The 26,024-nt window shown below is 49.4% G+C and overlaps 1 protein-coding gene and 1 pseudogene across 8 annotated transcripts; one reads left to right on the top strand and one right to left on the bottom strand.

The window, feature by feature from the left end:
* Positions 1–25,952, top strand: POU6F1 (POU class 6 homeobox 1). 7 transcript variants are annotated; one of them, XM_082352429.1, is made up of 13 exons: positions 1–333; positions 4,095–4,280; positions 4,743–4,861; positions 10,175–10,267; positions 11,812–11,995; positions 15,524–15,645; positions 16,557–16,782; positions 17,303–17,556; positions 18,182–18,310; positions 18,936–19,139; positions 21,580–21,721; positions 22,293–22,461; positions 23,590–25,952. In XM_082352429.1, exons 4-13 carry the CDS (start codon positions 10,220–10,222, stop codon positions 23,933–23,935), a joined length of 1,824 nt encoding a protein of 607 aa, XP_082208555.1. In that variant the 5' UTR covers positions 1–333; positions 4,095–4,280; positions 4,743–4,861; positions 10,175–10,219; the 3' UTR covers positions 23,936–25,952. The 7 variants fall into 7 exon arrangements, with proteins under 7 accessions (XP_082208555.1, XP_082208557.1, XP_082208556.1 ...); XM_082352431.1 differs by lacking the exon at positions 4,095–4,280 and having other exon boundaries at positions 4,743–4,760; XM_082352430.1 differs by lacking the exon at positions 4,095–4,280.
* Positions 4,063–9,535, bottom strand: LOC309609675 (swi5-dependent recombination DNA repair protein 1 homolog pseudogene; annotated as a pseudogene). The gene is made up of 3 exons: positions 9,433–9,535; positions 8,730–8,794; positions 4,063–6,819 (listed from the first exon to the last, which is right to left on the bottom strand). The product of its transcript is annotated as a swi5-dependent recombination DNA repair protein 1 homolog pseudogene (transcript).
* Positions 25,953–26,024: the final 72 nt, after the last annotated feature.

Raw genomic sequence — 26,024 nt, 5'->3', positions numbered from 1 at the left:
GGCCGTGGAAGGGGGGGGAGAGGAGAAAAATATATATATACCTGACCGCCCCCCACACCGCTCCCCCTTCTCGCTTCCCGCCCGTCCCCTCTCCGCCCAGCGCAGCCCGCTGAGTCCCCTTCGGCTCTGCCCAGCCCGGGCTGGGGGCCCGGGGGCGGCGGCGGGTCCAGACCGGCTCCCGGGCCGAGCCGAGCCCAGCCAAGCCGCGCTGGCTTCTTTGTCTGCGGGCGGCGGCTGCCCCGGCCCCGGCCCCCGGCCCCCTGGCTCGAGCTGTGAGATGAATCTCTAATCGGTGGACGCCGGGCACCCGGGGCGAAGGCGGCTCGGGCTCCGGTAAGTAGCGGGGTCCGGGGCGGGGAGGGGTTTGCACGGAGGGGGAGGGGGCCGGGCAGGGGAGGTTTCGGGTTTGGTTAATATGCAATGCCCGTAATTAGCATAATTTATATATTTATGATAAAGAGAAAAAATGCCGCGGGGCTGGGGCTCCAGGATGCTGGGCCGGAGCGGCGGGGAGCTCTGGGAGTGGGATGGCTAGCGGCCGCCTGCTGTGGACCGGAGACCCCGGGGACCGCGCCCTCGCCTGCCTGCGGGCTGGTCCGGACCGAGGAGAGGAGGGGGCAGCCGCCAGGTGGACCCCGTGGGGAGCTTGGACCTGGCCCCTCCCCATTTCTGCTCCTGGAGCCCAGGTCGGGTACGGACCAAGGGGATGTTTTTCCAAGACCCCGTGGCGACCGCGAATGGATTCTCGCCCCACTGGAGGACCCGGACGCCTGGGTTCCCAGCAGTTAAGGTCGACTGAGGCGGCCAGAGCTACCTGTCACAATTCTCTCCAACCACAATGCACCGGGAGGACTGTGGGGCTCGGGGTTGGGGACCTGGGTGCTGCTGGAAGGGTGGCGGAGTGGTGGGAGTGTCACCGTATAGCTGAGCATGAGCACTTCATAAATATTTAGTAACAATATTATTATTAATAAATAGTCATCATAATGGGCCTGATATGTGCTTCCCTGGGCATTCTCACCTGGCAAGGCCGGGGGAGCCCCAGGGTGCCTTGTAACCTCCACTTTAGCGTTGGGATCCCCTACTCATTTGTCATTGGAAGCCCCAAATCTTCACAGAACAGCCTCCGGTGCGGGCGCGTGGGGGGGGAAATAAAACGCGGTCGGGCAGCCTTCGTGGGCAAATGAAAAGGAGCTCTTTGCAGAGAGCTAGAATCTGCTCTTCCATATTCCTTGTTCCAAAAGTAAAAGGCTGGTCTTCAATTGTTCATAGACAATATCCCACCTCCCTTTTCTTGATAATCTAAGGCAGCCACCATTGACCAGCAGGGCCTTCTGAGGAATAATTTTGTATATACCATTTTGATTGAAGTCCGGGTTGGTTCTCAGCGTGGTATTTCTGTGACCTGGTACTTCTTTGCATATCTGCGGTAGACCTTCATTCATTTGTTCATTAGTGCAACAAAAATATCCACTCTATGCCAGTTCTGAACAATACAGACAGAACTTCCCCTGTCTTGGAGTTTTAATTCCAGTTTGGGGGTGGAGGTGGGGACAGGCAGATCATAAATATGAAAACAAACAAGATAATATAGAGTGATGCTGTGTGTGTGTGTGTGTGTGTGTGAGAGAGAGAGAGAGAGAGAAAGATAGGCTATTCTCTTCTTGGAGGTACTACCTAGCAATTAAGAAATTAGTCAGAAGAAATTTGCTTCTCTAAGGATTCTCTGCATTATGAAGGAATTTGGGACAAGATCATATCCCCCTTCCCTAAGATTTACTCACTATAAAGTCATAGTAATTATCTTACACATTTTTTATAACACTTTACAATTAAAAACATTCTATATGCATGCTTTACTTCAATTTAAAGCAATTACATAGTGTTTGCTGTGTGCCAGGCTGTTCTAAGAGCCTTCCATAAATGTTATCGATTTAACAATAGCCAATGGGGTAGGTACTATAATTTAGCCCCATTTCATAGATAAGGAAACTTGAGGCTTTGAGGGGTTACCTGAAACAGAAGCAGTACTCAATGTGGGTCTTCTGCCTTTAAACCCCAAGCTCCTTCTGTGTCAAAATGAGGGTCAGTGAGGCCACAGATGGAGTGGGACTCGGGAGAAACTGGACAAATGACGGATGGCTTGGGAATGAGGAGCTGGACCGGCACGTTAGGAAGGGGCGAGTGTGACTGGGGTTCTCCAGAACTTAATACTACTTCTTTGAAATCGTTTTTAAGCAGGCCTAGCATTGGGAATGAGGGCACAAAATTTGAAATAGGCTATGTGTTTTGAGGAGAAGGTAGGAAATATGAGCAGGCTAAATGATATGATCTGATATCATAATTTATGTTTTCAGCTCATATTCGTTAACCTCTGTTGTGTACCAGGAATTATACTAGACTCTGGGATATGATGATAAGTGGATATGCCTTCTTGGTCCTTACAGTCTAGTGGGGGAACATACCTACTTGTTATTTTTCACATTTCATTTGCCCCCTCCCTTCCCCCTGCCTCGGTGAATCAAGTTTGGGCACAAGGGGATGGGGGCAGAAACTAAATCTAAATGTGTCCTATTAAACTAGTCTTTACTGTTTGACTATATATGTGTAAGATTACAAGTGGTAGGTTGGGAAAGGAGAAATAAGGTTGTTCACTACTTTCCTATCTTTTGCCCTTTCCTTTCCTTCTGGCCCATGTGTGTGCCTAGCCGGTCTACCAATAGCTTGGCAAGTCATTTATCTCTGTCCATGAATCGGTGTGTGGGGAGGGAAGTTAATAAATTAAGTCTGGAGCAGAACTGAGAGCTTCCATTTTCCAGTGTGTCCTGATCCTTGGGGGCCAGAGCAGCCCCCGTCAGCCTTCCTCCCATTTCCTGAATGGAGGCTTAGTGTGGTGTCAGGAGGACAGGAATCTGGAGCAGGATGTGGCCTTGAAGTTTGAATCTGCCACAGACTCTTCTGTGCCCTTGGGCAAGTCACCTGACCTCTCTCAACCTCCATCTTCCTATAGATAAAAATGAGGATCATAGTAAGAATACCATGTTAAGCATCTTACTTACAGATCTCATATCATCATCATAACAACCCCACAAGTCTTGCCCATTTAATCAGCATTTTAAAGATAAGGAAATTAAACTTCGAAGAGGTTAAATCATTCGCCCAGGATGGCACAGCTATCTCATGACCAAGCTGGGATTTGTTTTAGGTTTTTCTCCTAAGCCTATGCCCTTATCTCTCTTTGATCATCAACATTCTCATCAATAAAAATGGGGATCGTAATAGCTAATTGTTATTTGTGCTTTGTATGATAATTCCAAGATCAGCTCTCTTATTATTTATCCCTGAAAAAACAGAGAAGTAATCCGCCCACCTGCAGACAGTGACACAATTGGTCAAGCTTCACTATGTGTTTGCTCTGTGGTCTCATGGGGCTGGTGTCAAAACTGAACAACAATAGTTAACATTTATTGAACCCTTATACAATTTACTACAATGCTAGCTATCCCCGTTTCAAATATGGTAACTGAGGCATGGAGAGGCTAGGTCTTTGTCCAAGGCCTCACAGCTAAGAAATGGTGAAACTGAGAGGTGAACCTAGGTTCCTAACTGCTATACTAAATTTAAATGAGATAATGTATGTAAATTTTTAAAATAGCTACCATCTTCTGAGCACTTACTATGTGCCAGGCATGGATCTAAACTTTTTACATGCATTAATTTATTCAGTCCTCATAATAGCCCTATGAAGTAGGTGTTATTACTCTCATTTTTACAGATGAGGAAACTGAGGCAGAGAGGTTAAATCATCTGACCCGAGTCCAACAGATAGTGAATATCAAAGCTGAGGTTGTGAACCCAGAAGTCTGTCTCCAAAGAGTGCTCACTGTAATACTATGTGTAAAGGGGCTGGGTTCCAATAAACTATTTTTTAAATTTATTTTTTAATTGAAGTATAGTTGATTTACAATGTTGTGTTAATTTCTGTTGTACAGCAAAGTGACTCAGTTATACACGCATATACATTCTGTTTTATATTCTTTTCCATTATGGTTTATCCCAGGACCAATAAACTATTGATGATGATTATTTTTCAGCAGGTGGGAAGGGAAATCTATGTCCTGGGGCCAGAAATGGAGAAGGGCGGGAGGATAGGCAGAAAATCCATCAGACAATGAAAACCTGAAAGAGGTAGCAACCTGCCTGGAGACTGACGATTTAAGAACAAGGCAGACGATGCTTGCAAGCAGGAGGGGAGGTCGTCTCATGCTTCTTTACACCAGGTACTACATCCGCATGGACCACGGTGGTAGTGATAAGAAGTGGGGGGATTCCGGGCGCACTGGAAGGGAGAGCCAACACGATTTGAAGGAGTTACTATTAGATGTATAGGTAGATGTAAGAGAGAAGGCAAGGATGATGGCAGGGTTTGGGGCCTGAGCATCTGTGGAAGGATGAAGCTGCCATTTGCTGAGATGGGGAAGGCTACAGGCAGATGGAACAGGTTTGGGGTAGAAATCAGGAGTTTGGTTTTGAACATGTTGAGTAGGAGATGATGTGAGCAATCAGTAGGTAGTTGGATATATGAGTCTGAAGTTCCCAGGTGAGGTCTAAGCTGGAGAGTTAGACTTGGTGATTGTCAGACTGGGTGAGACCATCTTGGGAGCATTATCTGGATGATCCAGCTCAGCCCCAGCTACCAATCTATACTAATCTCCTGCTTCCCGTCCTTGTGGCCTTTTTAGATGGCAGCTCTGCAGGAGGTAAGTAGGTGCACAATTTAAATGTAAAAGTGGTGTAGAGATGGAGATGCTGATGTCAACAAACAACCTCGCTGGAGAGGATTATGTCAAAAATTTGAAAGGTAATTTCCCAAAACAAATGTGACTCTCTTTCCCGTGAATACCAGTAAAACTCATTCCAGCTTAACCGGCCATTCTTTCAATACACGCAGAGTACTCCACCCCCAAAAATGATTATAATGAGAAGGTACTTTACACCTTGAAAACCTCAGACATATTAAGTGTAAAGTGATTAAAAGCACAGAAATGAAAAAAAAAAAAAGCACAGAAATGAGTCTGAGTTAAAAGTCTGAATCCCGGGACTGCCCTGGTGGCACAGTGGTTAAGAATCCGCCTGCCAATGCAGGGGACACGGGTTCAAGCCCTGGTCTGGGAAGATCCCACAAGCCGCAGAGCAACTAAGCCCATGTGCCACAACTACTGAGCCTGTGTGCCACAACTACTGAAGCCTGCATGTCACAACTACTGAAGCCTGCGCGCCTAGAGCCCGTGCTCCACAACAGGAGTAGCCACCACAATGAGAAGCCCGCACACCGCAAGGAAGAGGAGCCCCCACTCGCCGCAACTAGAGAAAGCCCGCGCACAGCAATGAAGACCCAACGCAGCCAAAAATAAATTAAAAATTAAAAAAAAAAAAAAGAAGAAGGCAAAGGAGGAGGCTCTGGCTGGGCACTGCTTCCTGTCCCAGCTTTAACCATGATCTATGTGTGTACTGTAGTTCTACTGCTGGGGTGATCATAAGAGCCCCTTCTCTTAAAACAGACAGTCGATCATCTCTCTTCACTGCTGTCAGGCTGTGGACACTGCATGGCGTCATGAGCTCAAAGGAGGCCATCCAGATGTGCTATTTACCACAGTCATTGGGGTGAAAACCCTAAAACCCCTAGGGTGAGCCAGCAATTGCACTCCTAGGAATATACCCCAAAATTGAAAACAGGTGTTGCAACAAAAACAAAGATTCATAGATGCCCTATTCACAGTAGCCAAAAGGTAGAAGCAACCCAAACGTCCATCAGCAGATGAATGGATAAACAAAATATGGCATATCTATATGTTGGAATTTTTTTTGACATATGAGTTTAATTATCTACTAGACCATCCAGATGGAAATATGTGATAAATGGATGGAAACAAGGCTCATAAAATGAGAGAGGCAGGCATTTTTAGACCCATTTTGGTTTAGACATTCACCAGGTTGGACTGTTTTTTAACATTTACAATAAAACTTTTTTTTACCACAATAAACAAAACAGTGTATTAAAACTACTTCCAGGATTGTCCAAATTATTTTTTAATCATTATTAACATTTTTCATATTTATTTAAATGTTGTTTCCTTCAGCAAATTTATCCAAAATACTGAATTTTCATTTTAGAACTTGATTTACATTTAGATAATAACAGAGTTCCTAAATTGGCTTTCATCAGGATACCTTTCTCTAAGCTCTAGTGGTTGATACCTTCTCTTTAAAATGTATAAGCATCTTTTTTATTATGTTGTCATTCTCAAACATACTCTGGAGAAAAAATTATGAATGAAACTCTTATGAATTCTTCTTCATTTCTGTTATAGTGTAGCAATTTATTAACTTACACATAGTGATCTATCAAATGGGTGAGGCTCAGTTTCTTGTTCTTTTCAGACATAGTTGACTGCAGCTCACAGAGCATCATCTGCCTACAACTTCTTCACTTCCTTATTAACAGCTGTAACTGGGACAGGTCATTCTTTGAGTGATACATTTTGACTAGTTTTAGCCTCTGAAGAAGGTCTTCTTTCTCCTGAATCTCCACCGATTTTACTTTTTCTTCATTTAATCCTTGTTTGGGAAGAATTCTCATTCACAAAATCATTTTGGAGACCTCTGCGTGACCCAGTATCCAGTGATTTAGATTCACTTGCATCGATATTCTTAAAAGTATTTTTCAAATGTGTACTTTCTTCTACCTCACTATGTGTTTAAAATTTTCTTGAAATTCCAGTTTACTTCTGCTAAAGATGCTGGCTTCTCTGAAAAGATCTGATTTTTTTTAAATTTTATTTATTTATTTATTTTTATACAGCAGGTTCTTATTAGTTATCTATTTTATACATATTAGTGTATACATGTCAATCCCAATCTCCCAATTCATCCCACCACCACCACCACCACCATCCCCTCCCACTTTCCCCCCTTGGTGTCCATACGTTTGTTCTCTACATCTGTGTCTCTATTTCTGCCTTGCAAACCGGTTCATCTGTACCATTTTTCTAGATTCCACATATATGCGTTAATATACGATATTTGTTTTTCTCTTTCTGACTTACTTCACTCTGTATGACAGTCTCTAAGTCCATCCACGTCTCTACAAATGACCCAATTTCGTTCCTTTTTATGGCTGAGTAATATTCCATTGTATATATGTACCACATCTTCTATATCCATTCATCAGTCGATGGGCATTTAGGTTGCTTCCATGACCTGGCTATTGTAAATAGTGCAGCAATGAACATTGGGGTGTATGTGTCTTTTTGAATTATAGTTTTCTCTGGGTATATGCCCAGTAGTGGGATTGCTGGGTCATATGGTAATTCTACTTTTAGTTTTTTTTTTTTATATAGTGGAACTGTTTTTTTTTAAATTTATTTATTTTATTTTTGGCTGCGTTGGGTCTTTGTTGCTGCGCACGGGCTTTCTCTAGTTGTGACGAGCAGGGGCTACTCTTCTTTGCGGTGTGTGGGCTTCTCATTGTGGTGGCTTCTCTTGTTGCAGAGCACAGGCTCTAGGCGCGCGGGCTTCGGTAGTTGTGGTGCACAGGCTTAGTTGCTCCAAGGCATGTGGGATCTTCCTGGACCAGGGCTCGAACCTGTGTCCCCTGCATTGGCAGGCAGATTCTTAACCACTGTGCCACAAGGGAAGCCGTATTTTTAGTTTTTTAAGGAACCTCCATACTGTTCTCCATAATGGCTGTGTAAATTTACATTCCCACCAACAGTGCAAGAGGGTTCCCTTTTCTCCACACCCTCTCCAGCATTTGTTGTTTGTAGATTTTCTGGTGATGCCCATTCTAACCGGTGTGAGGTGATACCTCATTGTAGTTTCTTTTTTTTTTTTTTTAATTTATTTATTTATTTATTTATGGCTGTGTTGGGTCTTCGTTTCTGTGCGAGGGCTTTCTCTAGTTGTGGCAAGCGGGGGCCACTCTTCATCACGGTGCGCGGGCCTCTCACTATCGTGGCCTCTCTTGTTGCGGAGCACAGGCTCCAGACGCGCAGCCTCAGTAACTGTGGCTCATGGGCCCAGTTGCTCCGCGGCATGTGGGATCTTCCCAGGCCAGGGTTCGAACCCGTGTCCCCTGCATTGGCAGCTCATTGTAGTTTTGATTTGCATTTCTCTTATAATTAGTGATATTGAGCAGCTTTTCATGTGCCTCTTGGCCATCTGTGTGTCTTCTTTGGAGAAATGTCTATTTAGGTCTTCTGCCTATTTTTTGATTGGGTTGTTTGTTTTTTTAATGTTGAGCTGCATGAGCTGTTTATATATTTTGGAGATTAATCCTTTGTCCCTTGATTCGTTTGCAAATATTTTCTCCCATTCTGAGGGTTGTCTTTTCGTCTTGTTTATAGTTTCCTTTGCTGTGCAAAAGCTTTTAAGTTTCATTAGGTCCCATTTGTTTATTTTTGGTTTTGTTTCCATTACTCTAGAAGGTGGGTCAAAATGATTGTTTTTTTCATTCTTGACTTTAAGACACTTTACCGTGCCATTTAATTATGGGAATTAAATGAAGATCTTGTTTTCCTTAATCGTTCTCTAAGTGTTGCACTCACAGATTGTTTTCTTGAACTATTTGTGTGGGGAGGTGATGGATTGGCATGGACCTGTGGAGCGCTGGGTATAGTCACAGCTGAGTCTGATGGACTTTCCATCTTGGAAATGAAATCTTGGTTTACCTGTGCTTCTGCCTTCCCCAGAGAGTGCGAGAGCCCATACAATGGAATTTTTTCACGGCTCTTTTCTGTGAAAAGAAATGAAGCACTGATACATGCTACATCACAGATGGACCTTGAAAGCATTCTGCAAAGTAAAAGAAGCCAGACACAAAAAGGCCCCATATTGTATGATTCCATTTGTATGAAATATTGGGAATAGGCAAATCCACAGAGACAAAGCAGATTCGTGGTTGCCAGGGGCTGGGGGTTGGCAGGGAAAGGAAGTAACCGCTAATGGGTATGGGATTTCCTTTTGGATGATGAAAATGTTCTGGAACTAAATCGTGGTGATCGTTGCACAACACTGTAAACGTACTGAATTCCACTGAGTCGTACACTTTAAAATGGTTAAAATGGTAAATTTGATGTTATGTGACTTTTACCTCAATTAATAAAATAACAACAACAAAAAAAGGAAAACAAACGAAGCGGACCCAGGGGTAGAAGAGGAAGAGGAAGAGAAAGGTGAGGAATCCAGAACACTTCTCCGAGCTTAGTGTCCTCATCCGTAACATGGTGACCCTAATGCTCCCATCCCCCAGCTGGCATGAGTAAGAATGTGAATTAGTGTTCCATAAAATGCTTAGCACAGTGGACACTCAGAATAGAGGTTAATTTACTCTTTTCTCTGTAAGTGTCTAAAACTAGTTGTCCCCTTTATTACCTCTGTTTCTTGTGACTATGGTTTGTGGCTCCAGCAAGACCACCTGTTTCTCACAAGGGCTTGTTTCACTCTGTCTCACTGCATGTGGCAGCTGCTGCACCATCGGAGATGTTGTCCTGCCTCCCACGTTAAAGGCCAGGATGGTTCTTGGACCACTGCCACAGAATCCCCCTGAGTGCTGATTTTGGGGCACCCACCTACTGAATCAGACTCTGGGGATGTTTGGTCTGGGGAAATCGGGGTAGGGGTGTCCTGCATTTTTAATGTGTTCCAGGTGATAATCAGACACATAAGTTTGAGACAACTGTTTTAATTTATTCCTATCTTTACCATCTCTTTCAGGAAGTCCACTCAGACCCCTCCCCTGAGAAATGCTCTGATACCCAGTGTGCTCCTCACTTGTGTCTGGTTCTGAGAGTCTGGGTCAAAGTCACCTTGGGTTCTACTGGCTCTGCTCTTTCCCACTGGACTGGGGAACTCCCAGGGAAAGATGCCTGGCCCCCTCTTTCCTCTTGTCACCCTCGCTCCTCCTGAGTGTAGGTTCTCCTAGGATGCGGTAGGAAGTGAGACGCTTTAGTTTTAAAATCCTTAGAATCCTGTTTCCTTTACTTCTAGACATACCTGGGAGACCTTAGCTTCTCTCTCTTCCTTCCATTCTACTTCTGACTTTTTGAGATGGCATGGAAATTTTATTACTATGTCGCATCAGCCTTTGCTTTTCCCATCCCATCTCACCCTGCAGGATGTGTAGGTGTGGGCCAGCCCCACCCCACCCTGACAAGTGACCATGGATCCTGGAGCCGGGCCAGACTCATCTCTGACTGTCAATGAGCAGGTATCTTCTGGGGCAGGAAGAGGCGGGGGAGTGAGGGTGATGGACCAAGGGGTGTGGGCAAGGAGGAAAACTCCATAGAGCCCCTCGTTGTCTGTTTCTTGCCAGAAACACCCGTCCAGATCGTCACTTTACCCATCCAGATGTAGTTGCCAGCTAGGATTTCTCAGGGGCTGGGTTTGGGGACTTAAGCTGTGACTTTAAAAAGTGAAATTAAAATGTGAAAATATGTATAAGTTAACATGGGGAAAGATTTGGATATCAGGGAATTAATTTTTTTTCTTGCTTATATATCATTTTCTAATTTTTCTTGCAATGACCTTTTATTACTTATGTAATTTTTTTTTCTTTTTTGAGAACGTGGCTTATGGAATCTTAGTTCCCTAACCAGGGATCGAACCCAGGCCCCTGGCAGTGAGATGCCAGGGAATTTCCGACTTATGTAATTTTTAAAAGGAGAAAAAAGATTAACATCTCTTAAAATGTGATGGGAGTAAAGTCCTTCATAGGTCAAGTTTGAGTCAGAAAGGGAACTGCTTGGGGGGTTATTGCACTCATACTCCCCTGATGGGTCACATTGTTGCTTTTTTCCAGCAGTCTCTGGCTGGATCCAGTTTTCAGGCCTAAGGAGCGTGTTGTGGGAGTGGCTTCAGGCCGAGGCGGAGCGCAGGGAAGGCCTGACCCAGAGCTTTTTAACGTACCGGGTGTCCCTGATTCTTGAATGGCCCAGTTGGAAGCATGTCAGTGCTGGAGGTAAAGCGCTGAGTGCTGGCTCTTTGAGCAGGAAAGGAGACCCAGTGTTCCGAGGAGGCCCAGGGGCTGCCTGCATTGCTGGGCATGGGGGCTCCCCTCCAGGTGGGAGCACGCCCACAGCAGATGGCACGCTGGAGCTGCAGGCCCACAGGGTACAAAGCTCCAGTCCAAGAGGGCCAGCGAGAGGCCACGTCTTCAGGATTCCTGACCCTCGCTTCAGGAAGTTGGCTTGGAGGGAAATCTTGGCCCGTACTCCAGAGTTTTGGAAATAAAGGAGCCATGAGCTTAAAAAGTTACTCAGTATCATGGAGCATTCATTTTCCACTCCTCTAATGACTCGAGGGACGTGAAGAGGGACTTGCTTCTTGTCCCAGCTTAAGCTGTGGATATGGTGTTAGGGGCCATCGTAATCACACTCCAATATCCTAGCAGCCAAGAAGACGACCTTGCAAGGCTGTGGGAGAGGCCATTTACCACTCCCTGAACTGAGTCCAAGAGAGGAAGCAAATAGAAATGTCCCCAAGTGGTCTGGCTCTGTGGGACTTTTCCTAGCTTGTGTCAGGCCCTTCTCCCTGTCACCAGGGCCTTCTTTCTCCTAGTACCTCCTTCCCTGGAATCAGGGAGCTGCAGTCTGCTCCAGGCTCTGGAATTCTCACAGAGCACACAGTCCTTGAGACAGGAGGTCTGCATCCTGACATGCTCTCTCCTCTCTCCCTCAGCCGTGCCTAGAGCTCCGGTTCCCCAGGGCTGATCTGCCCCTCCCCCCAGCAGTGTCCCCCGTCCTCTGTTTGCAGGTCATCGTGATGTCAGGCCATGAGACCATCCGAGTTCTGGAGGTTGGAGTGGACGCCCAGATCCCTGCTGAGGAGGAGGGCAAAGCGCTGGAAGGTGTGGCCGCCGAGGGCTCCCAGAGCGGAGGCCCCGCCAAAGCCGGCGAAGCTGGGCCAGACAACCCAGACTCCTCCGCAGAGGCAACTGGTATGAGGCTACCTGCGCCCACGTGGCATTGCTCCGCCTGAGTCCCTTCCTGTGTTCCCCCTGGAGAGCCAGCATGAAGCCGGAGGGGGCTAGGTGGCTTTAGGGTCTCACTGTCTTCCCGTCTACTGGACAGCCTCTGGTCACACTCTGTACTGTTGGTCAGCTCCTAGGCCACTCCTCATCCCCGGAACTTTAGTTCTAGTTTCAGTCACTTACAGACCTAAACTGGGATGGGTCAGGGTGAGGGGAATGAATTAACCTCGGAGAGGGCTCCCAGGTCTAAACCAGACCCTCAAGCTCAAGGCAGAGAGGACTAAGCCTTCAGGATCCTGACAGCCCTTCCAAATCAGTACCTTTTGTGGTGGAGCTGGGCGGTGCCAGGAGTTGGGGATGGGAGGCCGTCATACACACCTTGGACTAAGGATATGTGTGTGAGGGAGGGCCTTGTAGAATCCCAGCTCCTCACTCCCAGCTGGGCTGGCATGAGTCTAGCCTGGTGGGCTTATTTGTGCTCTTATTCTTCAAAGATGACTTCAGGGCATGAGTTTGATTCTCCTGCCTGTGGAATGTATATGGCTGATTGACTCACACTGTCTCCCCTAATGACCCTGCAGTACAGCTGTGAGACAGCCTGGGCTGTTCTAGAAGCTGGGGCTGGTCCTAGGCACTGCTCTCTGGGCACAGGGCACCCTTTCATCGACTTTCCTCATTAACACCTTATAGAATAGACATCTCCTTTTGCAGGAAGCCCCGGGCCTCCCTTGCCAATTCCCCCAGAAAGCCATGATTCATCTCCCCTTGCTTTCTGCTGAACTTCACCCCTTCCCTAGATTGGAGATGTGGTTGGGGGAGAGGGTGTGGGCCAAGAGGAGGAGACAAGAAGAGAGCAAAGAGAACAGGCAACTCTCTAACAAAACCCCTGCCAGATCTCACCTCCCTCGCTCTACTCGCAAATCAGTGTGCAGATCCATTTGGGACCCGGGTTATCTTTTCTCCTTTTGAGTAAAGGAACGACAAGAGACGTGACCATTTTCCCCTAGCCTGGAAATGTTCTGCTTCCTTGTTGAGGCCAGGATGAGCCATCACCTGTTCCCATGGGCCAGTGCCCTGGTGAGCAGGTGGGAAAGACAAGGATTCTCCATCTCGGCCACCCTTTCCATTTCTTTCCAGGTTTATCCACAGTGCCTTAACTTCCTTTTTTTACCCTTTTATCCATCTTCCGTATCTCATTTCTTCTGGCGCCTTAATTCTGCTCCTTATCCAAAACCTGCTCTCAGGAATTGATCAGAGATCAATTATTTACACCTTAGCATGAGTGTTCACGGTAGTGTGTATCTTCTTCCAGAGGTTTGTATACTTAAGCTTTTCACCAAAGTCTTCTTTATAAAGGAATTTCAGTCATTGTCAAGCAGGGAAGGGAGGTATGTTGATGGTACCTCCTAAGGAGCTGCCAGCTTAAACTGTGGCTTTGATGGAACGTTTCTGTGTATGCAATATTGAGAAGTGTTTCCTCTTAAAACAAAATAAAACTGAGTAATAGGAAACTTTTTCAGGATGAAAAAAGAATCTAGTGATTTGTGTCACTCTAAATTATTACCCAGACCTTGTCACACATACATATTTTTATAGGTGTGGCCCCTGAGGGCAGGCTAAGTAGCATGACACTTACCACCATATTATTTCATATTCCATGTCCTTTATTGACAGATTCACTCATCTGATTCTGGTTTTGGCTATTATCAAACTTTCTGATTTTTTATTGTCATAAACAGTGCTGCTTTGAATGGCCCTTTAATTTTACTTTTCTTTGAGGTGTAGTCCACCCAGATTCCTTTTGAAGAGAAGCCAATTGTTTACATAGGAGGAAGTCATCACCTGGAAAAATACAAAATCTTGCTATCAATGAGAGAAAAAGTAATTGGCTATGAGGTACCACCTATGCCTATTAAGCCAGAAAAATAAATCAACAGTGACAAAACCTAAACTGGGCGGTGCTGTGGAGAAACAGGTACATCGTTGATGGTGCTGTAAATTGGTTCAGTCTTCCTGAAAAGCAATCTAGCAGGAAGCTACAAAAACCCTCAATGTAGGCAAGCCCTAGGGCCCATGGTCCTACTCTGGAAATATAGCATATCCTAATGAAATGACTATACAGATGGTAAGCTTCCATCACTCGTGTTTATCACATTCCCATTTCCTCACTTTCCTTTTTAGGTTTCATTACACTTTGTCAAGCAAACTATTTTTTAAATTTCCAGAGGTTCAGATTATCCTTATCTTCTCTGATTTTTTTTTTTTTTCCGATAGTTAGAAATGTATCTCCCCTTCACAGTGGAGATAAATCTGCCATTTTGTTTTCTTTAGTATTTTATAAGGCTTTTGTGGTCGTTGCTTGTCTCTTTCATTCTTTAAGCAATCTGGATTTTTAAATTATATACTGTAAACAGTCTAGTCCTTACTTAGGTTGGTGCCTTTCCAGATTAAAACACAGGCTGGGAATGCAGGCTTGGAAGGTTATCTAGTTCAGTGGTTCCCACTTTGTCTGTGTGCTGTATCACAAGGGAGCTTAAAAGAAAAAGAGAGAGATAAAAGGTTCCTGGCCTCCACTCCTGGACATTCTGACTCAGTAGGCCTAGACTAGGGCCTGGAAACCTATACCCAGTCAGTATTAAGAAGCCACTGGTGTGATGAATTGGGAGATTGGGATTGACATATATACACTAATATGCATAAAATGGATAACTAATGAGAACCTGCTGTATTAAAAAAAAAATTAAAAAAAAAAAAAGAAACCACTGATCTGGTCGAACACACAACACCTAGATTCTCTTTCATGTCTCACCATATATTAAATAATAACCCCTCTCCGCATTGTTGTGTGGCTTTAAAGAGGTTTCCTGGTAGGGGTCCCAGTACCTAACTAAGCTCCAATGCATGGGAAGTTCCTTTAGAACTTCCTAGAAGCTGCTCACCCACACTTCAGACCTCAGGGAATGGCAAGAAGAAAAGCCGCCTGGCCTGGAGAGCCCCTGTAATCCTGAGTGTGGCCAAGACATGTCACTTCCAAGAATTCACCCTACAGGAGTCCTGCCCCTTCCCCAAGCCAGCACCTGCATCCAAAAAGTAGCCTGAAGGTAGGGTGAACAGTGATCCAGTTGCTGGATGAGCCAGTCAATCCCATTGATTCTAGCTCCTTCTCTCCCTGACACATGTTCCTTTCTACTACTGATTCTGTGATAGGTCCTAGCATCCTACAGAGCCAGGAGATGAGAGACTGATACCCAGCTGTGCCTGGGTCTGCATTTCCTTCATCCACATGTGGGAAGAGGGTGGCCTACCTTCCAGGTCTGGCACAGGGTTCTCCAGCCTCCTATTCTCACTACCCGTAGCTTTTGGGAAGCTGCCTCTGTGGGCCAGGGAAGGCCAGTGATTGGCCTCGGGTGATGCAGAAATACAACGTGGGGCTGAGGGTTGTCACACTCACCCAGGCTCACTCCTTGTCCCTCTTCCTCCCGATGCCACTTGAAGTGAAGTCACTCCCGGGGATAACGCCGAGCCCTGCCCCTGCCGTTGCCACCTTCAGCCAAGCCCCATGCCAGCCTCAGGCATCGCAGACCCTGACGCCACTGGCTGTACAAGCTGCCCCCCAGGTAAGGGCCACCCCAGGGAGCTGGACAGAGGGCGGTGGGCAGGAGCAAGGCATGGGATAGCCAATGTGGGCCGGCCATGGGATCTGGGAACGGCATGAGGCAGGACAGGGAAGGGGCTGTGGCTTGAGGGAGGGAGTCTCCTACTAGGTACCCCTGGCCTCTCCCCTGCCCCAGATCAGGCCCCCTGGGAAAAGTAGATCTGCATTTGCCAGGTAATCTCTTTGGGTCCAGGAAGGATTATAGAGATTACATTAACTCCTTCAAGTCATCTAATGACTAAGTGAGTGAATGCCCTTGTCAGCCCCTCGAGGGGATGCCTAGGAGAGTTAATGGATTGTTGGTCCTCATTTAGAGCCAGGGGCAGCCCCAGCTCAGTGAGAAGCTGTCTCCAGGGGCCTCCAGGCGTGCTGAGCTCCCTGTGACCTTTCACTGCAAGCTCAGCTCTCCAAGGCATCCATCAGGATTGTCCTCCATCACAACTTCCCGGAGGCCCCTGTGGGTCTTGACCACTTGGTTCCACCAGCCCCTGCCCCCTGCTTCCTGGCCACAAAGCATTGGTCCTGTGGGCGAGGGCCCGGGAAAGGCTTGGGAGGCAGCAGACCGTGGTGGGAGAGGCCTATGACCCTTTCCGGTCCCTGAGCAGGGCTGGGCCCTGTCCCTGATGTGGGCTGCTTCTCTGAAGGCGGGATAGTCCAGTCCAGGTGCCTCCTCGGGCGGGGGGGGGGGGGGGGGGGGGGGCGGTTTGGCCTCCAGCTAGGGCTTGTCTCTTCCCCGCCCTCACGTGGCCTTTTCCCACTGCCCTCAGAATGCTTTGTGTGTGCTCAGCTGGGTCTGAGAGACCCAGTGTTTGCGCTGTCAATGTTGATTTTTTATTTTTTCTTTTCTTTCTGAAATCTCGTTTGCTTTTGCAGGTCTTGACTCAGGAAAACTTAGCCACAGTTCTGACAGGAGTTATGGTTCCAGCAGGGGCAGTTACTCAACCTCTTCTTATCCCCATCAGTATTGCAGGTCAAGTGGCTGGTCAGCAGGGGCTGGCCGTGTGGACAATTCCTACAGCAACCGTGGCTGCCCTCCCAGGACTGACCGCTGCTTCTCCCACGGGGGGAATTTTCAAGCCACCTTTAGCCGGTCTCCAAGGTAACGGCAACTCTCCCCAGGACCGCACCAGGCTCCCCACCACCTTACACTACCATCCCTGCACGTGTGCTTGCCATGTCGGACTCCAAACCCGCGGCCCTCCCAGGGCGACAGCCCTGGAGTCTGGATCTGGTGTCCCAGGCCCCCAGCCGCAGAGCTGCTGCACCACCTCGGGACTCTAGGCCATGGCACCATGCTGGCCCAGCAGGCCTCTCTTCCTTCAGCCAACTCTCTGAGACTGCCCCTCCCCGCTACGCCAGAACTCACCCCGTGACCAGCCTCCTGAGAAGGACTGCAAGAAGATTCAACTTCTGGTTTTGAATCTACACCTCTCCAGGCCCAAGGGAGGGGGGATGAGAGAAGTTGGCATGTGCCGCCCCCGCAGAGATCCAGTGAATCACAGCTGCCTGTCCCCCCTGCCCCAACCCTTCCTCGTTCTCGTGCCAGATCCCTTGGGATTGGAGCCTCCCTGGGCTACGGCTGGGCGTTTGAGCACCTCTGTCTCTGCCTTGCTCCGTAGCAGCTGCCGTGCTGAATGCCGCTCTCCCGGCACCTGTTCAAGCTGCCCCACCGGCCCAGGCCTCCTCGCCCACCCGGCCCCGACCGCCAGCCCAGCCCCAGACGCTGATCCAGACCCAGCCGCTGCTGCAGACCACACCTGCCATTCTACCGCAGCCCACTGCTGCCACCGCGACTGCCCCCACCCCCAAGCCAGTGGACAGCCCCCCACAGATCACCGTTCAGCCTGCAGGCTTCGCGTTTAGCCCAGGAATCGTAAGCTGCTGCCCTCACCAGGGGCTAAACGGGGATGGACCGAATCTCTGGCCAAGGGTGAACCTGACCCTTCCCTCGGGGGAGGAAGGAGGTGGAGGACCAGCCCCCTGAACACGGCTCTCTTCCAACACTTCGGCAGAGATGGGCTCCTTCTGAGGCCTTCCCCTGCAGCTGCCAGCCCATCCGTCCCAGACAAGAGCAGACAACCTCTGCCAAGAGGGCTGGGCACATCCTCCAGAACCTGAACCACTGGACCAGCCTTGGAGGGTGGGATGATGTCTGGGGATTGCAAACTTGTGAGCCTGTCGCTAAGGTGGAGCTAGAGGCTGTTAGATGTGACACTAGTCACATCAGCCCCTCCAGTCTGGCCTTTCTGCTCTCCCAGGGCTAGCCCGAAAGATCAGCCAGAGTTACTCCTCCATGACTGCGGCCCCACCCTTCCCTGCTCACCCCCTGCAGCCCCTGGCCCTGGACGCTATTCAGCTGGTGGACTTGGGCCTGCAGCCCACACTTCCATCTGCCCAGCATCCATAACCCCCGCCCCAGTACCCTCAGCCCTCTTCCCTCGGCCTTGGGCTCTTTCTCGCCCCGTCGCCTCTGAGCAAGGCTCTTCCTCCACCCACAGATCAGTGCTGCTTCCCTCGGGGGACAGACCCAGATCCTGGGCTCCCTCACTACAACGCCGGTCATTGCCAGCGCCGTTCCCAGCGTGCCGGCCATCAGCAGTCAGATCCTCACCAGCGCTCAGGGACAGGCAAGTGGTCAAAGCCAGGCTGAGGGGTGGGGGCTGGTGGAGATGCTGGCCGTGGAGGAGGGGCAGGACTTGGGCTGAGGGTCGTAGGAGCTCAACGAGGGTGACAAGCTGCTGTTCATACCCCTTGTGTGACAGCGCTCTGCTGATGCTGAGGCCAGGCAGGGGCATAGCCGCCATCCAGCCCTGGTGGTCCTCACTCTAGCTGGGGCGTTCCGTTTATGGAGCACTCACTTTGTGACCAGCCTCTGTGCCAGGTGCTTTCTCATACGTTATCCCACTTCTTTTTGAGTACACACCTACTGGGTGGAGATGTTTATTCCCGTTTTACAGGGGAGAAGGCTGAGGTTCAGAGAAATTAAGCCGCACCGTTAAAATGTGGCAGAGCAGGGATTCACATCCAGATCTGTCTGAATGCACATGCAGACCTGTTCCTGCCCCACCACGGCTCTGGAGAGAGAATAAAGGAAGCGGCCCCTAGAGTGTGAATCCTTCACTTTCTTGTGAGGAAACAGGCCCAGAGGGGTTAAGTGATTTGTCTAAGTCCCTTCCTGCCAATGTGGGGATTTGGGTTGGGGGTGGACCTGGGCGCTGCCCTCACACTTGGGGTCCCTATGTTTCCTCCCAGGTTATTGGAACACTTCCGTGGGTAGTGAACTCGGCTAGCATGGCGGCTCCAGCACCAGCCCAAAGCCTGCAGGTCCAGGCTGTGACCCCCCAGCTGTTGTTGAACGCCCAGGGCCAGGTGATCGCAGCCCTGGCCAGCAGCCCCCTGCCTTCTCCCGTGGCTGTCCGGAAGCCAAGCACTCCTGAGTCCCCCGCTAAGAGTGAGGTACAAGGGCTGGGTTGGGGGATGGGGGCAGGCAGTGCTGTCTGGCATGGGTGGCCTCCCTCCAGACTGTGAGGAGGACGACACTATTTTCTGAAGCCCCTGGGAAAGCAGGGCACCTCCCCAAAGCGGGGGGAGGTTCCAGGGTAGAAGGTCCACATGAGTCCACGCATTCTCTGCCTGGGAAAGCAGCACCACCGTCCCCCGACCCCTTACCTACACACACCGAACATGTGTATATGTGCCCTCAGAGGTCAATAGCACCCTGAGAAAGCCAGACAGGGGTGGTCAAAGTAAACTGGGCCTCGGTCAGCTCCAGGGTGAACAAATCGCTAGAAAGGCCCTGGGAGGTTCGTTCTGTACCCTCTCCCTCTTCACCCCTTCATCCCTCCACCCCTCCGCCCTGCACTGTGGCATTGATTATTCATTTATGTGTTCATTCTAGGAGCAGTTTTTGAGTGCCTACTATATTCCAGGTGCTGAAGATGTAGAGATGAATAAGATGCCCTTCCTAACCTTAGGTAGCCCAGCATCAGAGAAAATTATAAGTCAGCGTGACAAAGGCTATGAGAGGGGCAGGATAAGGTGCTTTGGGAACCCAGAGAAGGGAGCTCTCAGCAGACTGGGGAGTTTGACAAGGCTTCGTAGACTAGGACACTGAACTAATCTAAAGGGATGAGTTGGATGAGAGAGTATTCTACCTCCACAGAATTGCAGGAAGTACAGTGTGCCAGAGCAGGGGTTCTCAAACGTGAGTGTGCCGCAGAACCACCTGGAGGGCTTGCTGGGATGCAGATTCCCGGGCCCCACCCCAGAGCCTCTGATTTAGTAGGTGTGGAGTGGCGTCCAAGAATTCACATCTCTAACAAGTTAGTGGTATGTAGCTTCCCAGCTTCATTGAATAACCTCTTAGCCTCATCTATAAAATGGAGGTGATAAGAGTACCAACTTCAGAAGGTTATGAATGTTAAAGGATAGATTACACATAAGGCAGTTTATACTCTGGTACACAGCACTTGAAAAATGGTGCTTTTATTGTCATCACTAATATTAGGTAGTAGGGAGTCACGGGAGGGTTTTTAGCAGGGAAGTGGCTGATTAGATTTGCATTTTAAAAATTCCCTCCGTTATCCAGGTGGAGCCAAGAATTGGACTGTGGTGAGACTTGAGTCATCGTCCCTGTTAGGAGACAGCTTAAACAATTCTAGCCAGAGACAAGGAGCTCTGAACAAGGCCCTGGGGATGACGAGGGAATGACTTGAAGCTACCAGGAGGTAGAATTCAGGGAACAGGACCCATCCAAAAGAAATCTGCACTTTCAGGAAGCTTTAAAAAAAATCATACTAAAAATACTAATTTCATATATTTATAGTTTCTCCTGATTATAAATACGGTACATGTCATTTATAAAAATTCCAACATTATGTGTGATGTCAAAAAGTAAAAATCCCTTCTGACTCTACTTCCAGAGATGACTTCTGTTGACAGTTTGCTTTATATGCCTCAAGATTTTTTTTTTCCGGGAAATTCATATGTCTTTTTAAAGGAATTATTCCATAAAAACTGTTTTTCACCTTACTTTTTTTCCTTTCACTTAGCACTGTGACTCAGAGCTCTTTCCATGGCAGCAGTTAAGAGATAAACCTTATTCTTTGTCACGGCTGCACAGTATCTTAATGTAGAGAGGTCCCAGAAGTCATTTGCCAGTTCCCTATTAATGGGTATTTGGGGCCTGGAGGCTCTAGAATCAGGTTTAGATTTCTCTTTTGAGGGCAGAGATTTGAGAGCAGTTATCTCAAGGGCGGACACTTGTTGGGGCTTTGACCAGGTGTGCTGAACCTTTCTGAGCCTCTGACCTGCCTGGGTCACAGGCAGCAACAAGGCCCCGGCTTGGTGGGGCACGTTCTATGCTTATTTTGGAGGTCATTATCATTGGGTGGGTGCTAATGCATAGCTTCTAGTCTTGCTTTTTGATGGGGCACAGGTAAGAGTGTGCTGGGTGAGTGAAGATTCCATGCCCACTTTTTAAAAAAATTTATTTATTTATTTATTTATTTTTGGCTGTGTTGGGTCTTCGTTGCTGCGCGTGGGCTTTCTCTAGTTGCAGCAAGCAGGGGCTACTCTTCTTTGCGGTGCGCAGGCTTCTCATTGTGGTGGCTTCTCTTGTTGCGGAGCACAGGCTCTAGGTGCGTGGCTTCAGTAGTTGTGGCACCCGGGCTCAGTAGTTGTGGCTCGCGGGCTCAGTTGCTCCACGGCATGTGTGATCTTCCCGGACCAGGGATCGAACCCGTGTCCCCTGCATTGGCAGCCGGATTCTTAACCACTGCGCCACAAGGGAAGTCCCTCCATGCCCACTTTTGCCCTGCCTCTGGCCCCACCAGAGACTCCACCCCCCCGAAACAGGCAGGCGGGCAGTGGGGTTTGTTGGCTCTTCTCCTCGCAGGTGCAGCCCATCCAGCCCCCGGCAGCCATGCCCCAGCCAGCTGTGGTCATCGCCAGCCCAGCCCCAGCGGCCAAGCCAGCTGCCTCTGCTCCCATCCCGATCACCTGCTCAGAGACCCCTACTGTCAGCCAGCTGGTGTCCAGTAAGTGACTTCTAGAGAAGGTTGTGGAGAAGGGGAGAGGCATTTATTTGGACACTCTGACCTCATTAGATGACGCTCTCCTTAATAAACTTCCTGGAGTCCACAGGGGAAGGGCACAGGCCCATTGCCAGGAACTGGCTTTCTTATTCTCATTCTGTGGAGCTGGATTCTATGCATGAGGATGGTGGAGGCTGCTTAGCCAGCTGTCTGGCTGCCTCTCTGAGAAGCCAAGCCATTGGCTGTCTCCCCTGTGGTCTCTCACCCAGCACTTGAGGAGTGTGGATGGCCAACAGGTGTGCTTGGGGCCAGGCTGGGGAGAATGGGGGAGGGTCAACAGTTAGAGCCGGAAGAACTTGAAAATAGGCCTCTACCTCTATGCACATTGGTCCTGGCCCCTTACCCCCAAGTCTTATTTGTCTTGGGGACAGGGGTGATGAGGGTCTTAAGGGTACATAGGCCTTTTGTCAAATGTCCTTATCCCTCACTACAGCACCAGGCTAGGCCAATGGGCAAGATAAGCAGCGATGATTGTCTGTCTTACACACACCCCTGCCCCCTTCCTCTGGCCTAGAGCCACATACCCCGAGTCTGGATGAGGACGGGATCAACTTAGAAGAGATCCGGGAGTTTGCCAAGAACTTTAAGATCCGGCGGCTATCCCTGGGCCTCACACAGACCCAGGTGGGTCAGGCTCTGACCGCGACGGAAGGCCCAGCCTACAGCCAGTCAGCCATCTGCCGGTGAGTAAGGCTGCCTTGGACAAGGTCAGGGCACTCACAGGGGCCCAGGTATCTGGCCCTTTTCCATATTCTTCCTGGCTTCTGCCCTCTTCCGGACAAGGAAAGCTGTTCTAAGGGTAGACATGAACACCTAGAGTAGCCAAAGTCTTTCTGGGGGCCCTCTGAAGTTTAGCCCCCAATCCTGAGCATTTATATTGTCTTTTTTGGGAAAACCAGGATCCTAATCCATTTAGGAATCCTAGAGGGACAGGAGTACAGCTTATGAAATTAGTCACAAAAGTGAGAACTTCAGTTCTGGCTTGGTTCTCAACTATAACCCACTATCACCCCTATCATGCTCCCATCTCCCCCTCTTTTGAGGCATGACTATAAAGTGATGTAGCTGATTTTTCTGTGTGCAGCGTACAGACTGGTTCTGGTGCCGGTATTAAAGGAGGGGTAGGGAATTCCCTGCCAGTCTAGTGGTTAGGACATGGCTAGGGGCCCAGGTTCGATCCCTGCTCGGGGAACTACGATCCCGCAAGCCACATTACGTGGCCAAAAACAAACAAACAAACAAAAGAAAGAAATAAAGGAAGGATAGCCGAGGGTTTCAAACACGAAAAAACACACGGTTCAGGGATGGCCAAAAGGTTTCATCTGCCTGCCAATTCTATAGATTACACTAGAGTGACTATTAGACTACCTTGCCATGTTGGGAATTCTGTAGTCACATCCGGGCTCAGCCAGAAAGAGTATTCTGACTTAGAGATGCTGCAGTTGGAGGAGGACAGTACTTACGACATCCGTTTGGCATCTCTGGAGGCCTCTCAAGACGACTCCTTAAAGGACCTCACCCATTTGGATATGAAAGTTCTGGAATGGTGCTCACTAAAGCAGTTGCCCTGTTATCATCGCACTACTGAACCGAGGCCATGGGAATGGTCTCCCTGTTATGACCTGGGATACAGGACAGTCTGAGGAGTCTGGGCTTGGCCGAGCCAGGGAGTTTTAGTGGGGGTGGTGAGGGGAACACTGAGCACAGCCCCACCAGCCCCAAGAGGAGCAGCCCCTTGTGGAGAGCGCTCACGCCCGGTGTGGGGAGTGAGACACTCTCACTGTTCCTTCCTGGGCTTGGGTCACCTGCAGGTTTGAGAAGCTGGACATCACGCCCAAGAGCGCGCAGAAGCTGAAGCCAGTGCTGGAGAAGTGGCTGAATGAAGCCGAACTCCGGAACCAGGAAGGCCAGCAGAACCTGATGGAGTTTGTGGGAGGCGAGCCCTCCAAGAAACGCAAGCGCCGCACCTCCTTTACCCCCCAGGCCATAGAGGCTCTTAATGCCTACTTCGAGAAGAACCCGCTGCCCACAGGCCAGGAGATCACCGAGATTGCTAAGGAGCTCAACTATGACCGGGAGGTCGTGCGGGTCTGGTTCTGCAACCGGCGCCAGACGCTCAAGAACACCAGCAAGCTGAATGTCTTTCAGATCCCTTAGGGCTGAGCCCCCAGCCCTGTGTTCCAGCACTTTGTACCTTCCCTTGGCACCCGGCTGCAGCCACCACCCTGCGGCATCTGTCATTCTGCCAAGCGTGGCTGCATTTGTCCTGGGTCGTGAGACTACACTGTGCGCCTGTGTTTCAGCCCCCTCCCCCTCCCGCCATATCGTCCACATCCTGGGGAGGGCAGTGGGGCCCGCCTGAGACCTCCAGGCTTGGGGATGGTCACGCCAAGGGAGGGGATCTGTGGTGTCACTTGAAGAAGCACTTTGCTAATGTGGTCTTTGAAGGGTGAATTCTGGTTGGGAACCGGAAACTCCCCTCTCTGGGGCAGGGCTGCAGCAGCCTCTGAGGACCACTGGCTATTAGCTCTTGTTTTCGACGGCATTCTCTTTCCACTCTCCCTCCTCCTTTGCTCCTCTGGCAGGTAGGGCGGCTAGTGCAGCGGAAACATAGCCTCACCGCCCCCCCACCCCGCCCCCCGCCCTCTGCCTACAGGTACACTGTCCCCTGAAAGAACCCAACACATACAATTCTGAAAAGGGTGATGTGCTGCTCAGAAGGTCAGACTCCATGTCTGCCTGGACCTCAAGGTCAGAAGGTTTCCACAGCCCTGGGGCCAGAACATGTGATCTCCTCTCCCATCTCTCCCGGGTTCCTTTGGGAGGGTGGAAAATTGCCCTGAAGCAGAACCTTTTCTTTTGTAAATCATGTTGGAAGGAAGCAACAGTGAACTCTAGCTGTCCTGGAGTTGACCTGGGTCTAGAGCAGGTTGGGAACTTAGTCAATAAGGCCATCCTCCCAGATTTTAATCTGATCTCTGTCCATGGCCATCTCCACATCAGAATGGTGTGGTTAAGAGAGCTTGCAGCCTGGAAAATCGCCCGGCCCAGCTAAGCAGGCACTCGGGGGAAAATGAGGAAAGGAATGCTGACTGTCTCTTGTCCTCACACTCACCGCCCCCCCCCAGTCCTGGGCCCTTCTCAGAAGCAGCAAGTTAAAGAAGAAGCCAGACAGCAAGGCCCTGGGGAAAAAAAGCCAAGATCCAGAAAGAGCTGATGGCAGCCCTGGAAGGTCTCTTTGTGGAAAGTGACTTAACTCTAATTTTCTTTGGAACTTGAAGTCTTGGATACTGGAGGAGAAATCTAACTTTGTCCAGAGTCTTAGACCACGTGTTTGTGTAAGCAATCCCCCCAGTCCGCTTCTGAGCTAAGAATACCCCTGGAGCAGGCTGGGTTTTGCCTTCAGAGAGGGTAGCTATGGTACATTGGGGATTGGCATCTCATCCGAGCTGTTAAGTGAGTTTCCCAGCCTCACTGTGGCTGGGCCTCCCCTGGAATTCGGTAGGGGATCAGGAGAGCACTGCAAGGTTTGCTGAGATGAGCCCAGACTTGCTGTGTAGACTAGACTTAAAGGGTCACACACAAGTCACAGGGGTCAGCCACCCCCTCCTTTCACAACTCCTGTCCTTACAGCGCCAGGTCTCCAGGAGCTGCCTCCTTTGCACCTCATACAATAAACCCTGAAGAAGTGACTGCCGGGCGAGGGCACATCACCACCTCTGTCGGACACTGGTGCAGAGCCTAGCCTCGCTTCCTCTGGCATGCTGTGTTTCCTTTCCTGCCTGCAGCTGCTCCCTCCCAGGCCCTACAAAGCCAGTGTGGGCGCCCTCTTGGTAGCTCTGCCAGTGAGAGGACAGTTGTGTGTCCAATGGCCCGCTCCCGCCTACCCCACGCCGCTGCATCCTGACCAACCAAACGTGCTCGAGTGTGGTGGAGGATGAGGAAGCAGGTGGGCACCTTGTCTGCCCCAGCCTCCCGGGAGAGACTACGTCTCCAAGGGTAAGGCTCCGCGTTCAAGTTCAGGGTTATCAACCTGTCTCAATGAGATGACGAGCTCACTTGAGAGGGGTGTTGTAAACAAGTTTTCAGTAAGAATGAAGTAGTACCAGAGTTTGTAAAGGATTCAATCACTTATAGTTCAATAAATTAGACAGATATGGGTTTTTACCCTCAAGCCCTTGTGTTCAGATATGCTTTCTTTTTTGGGAGAGACAAGTGGGTCGTGGCTGGTGCCCTGGGAGTAGCA

The sequence above is a fragment of the Balaenoptera borealis genome, assembly GCF_965194805.1.
Source record: "Balaenoptera borealis genome assembly, chromosome: 13".
Classification (NCBI taxonomy): Eukaryota; Metazoa; Chordata; class Mammalia; order Artiodactyla; family Balaenopteridae; genus Balaenoptera; species Balaenoptera borealis.
This window is presented reverse-complemented; position numbering and strand designations above follow the sequence as displayed.

Coding starts and splice junctions, on each gene's coding strand:
- POU6F1 (XM_082352427.1), top strand. CDS start 10,220: ATGGATCCTGGAGCCGGGCCAGACTCATCTCTGACTGTCAATGAGCAG. Junction 10,268..11,811: donor CTCTGACTGTCAATGAGCAG/GTATCTTCTGGG, acceptor CTCTGTTTGCAG/GTCATCGTGATGTCAGGCCA. Junction 16,783..17,302: donor ACCTTTAGCCGGTCTCCAAG/GTAACGGCAACT, acceptor CTTGCTCCGTAG/CAGCTGCCGTGCTGAATGCC.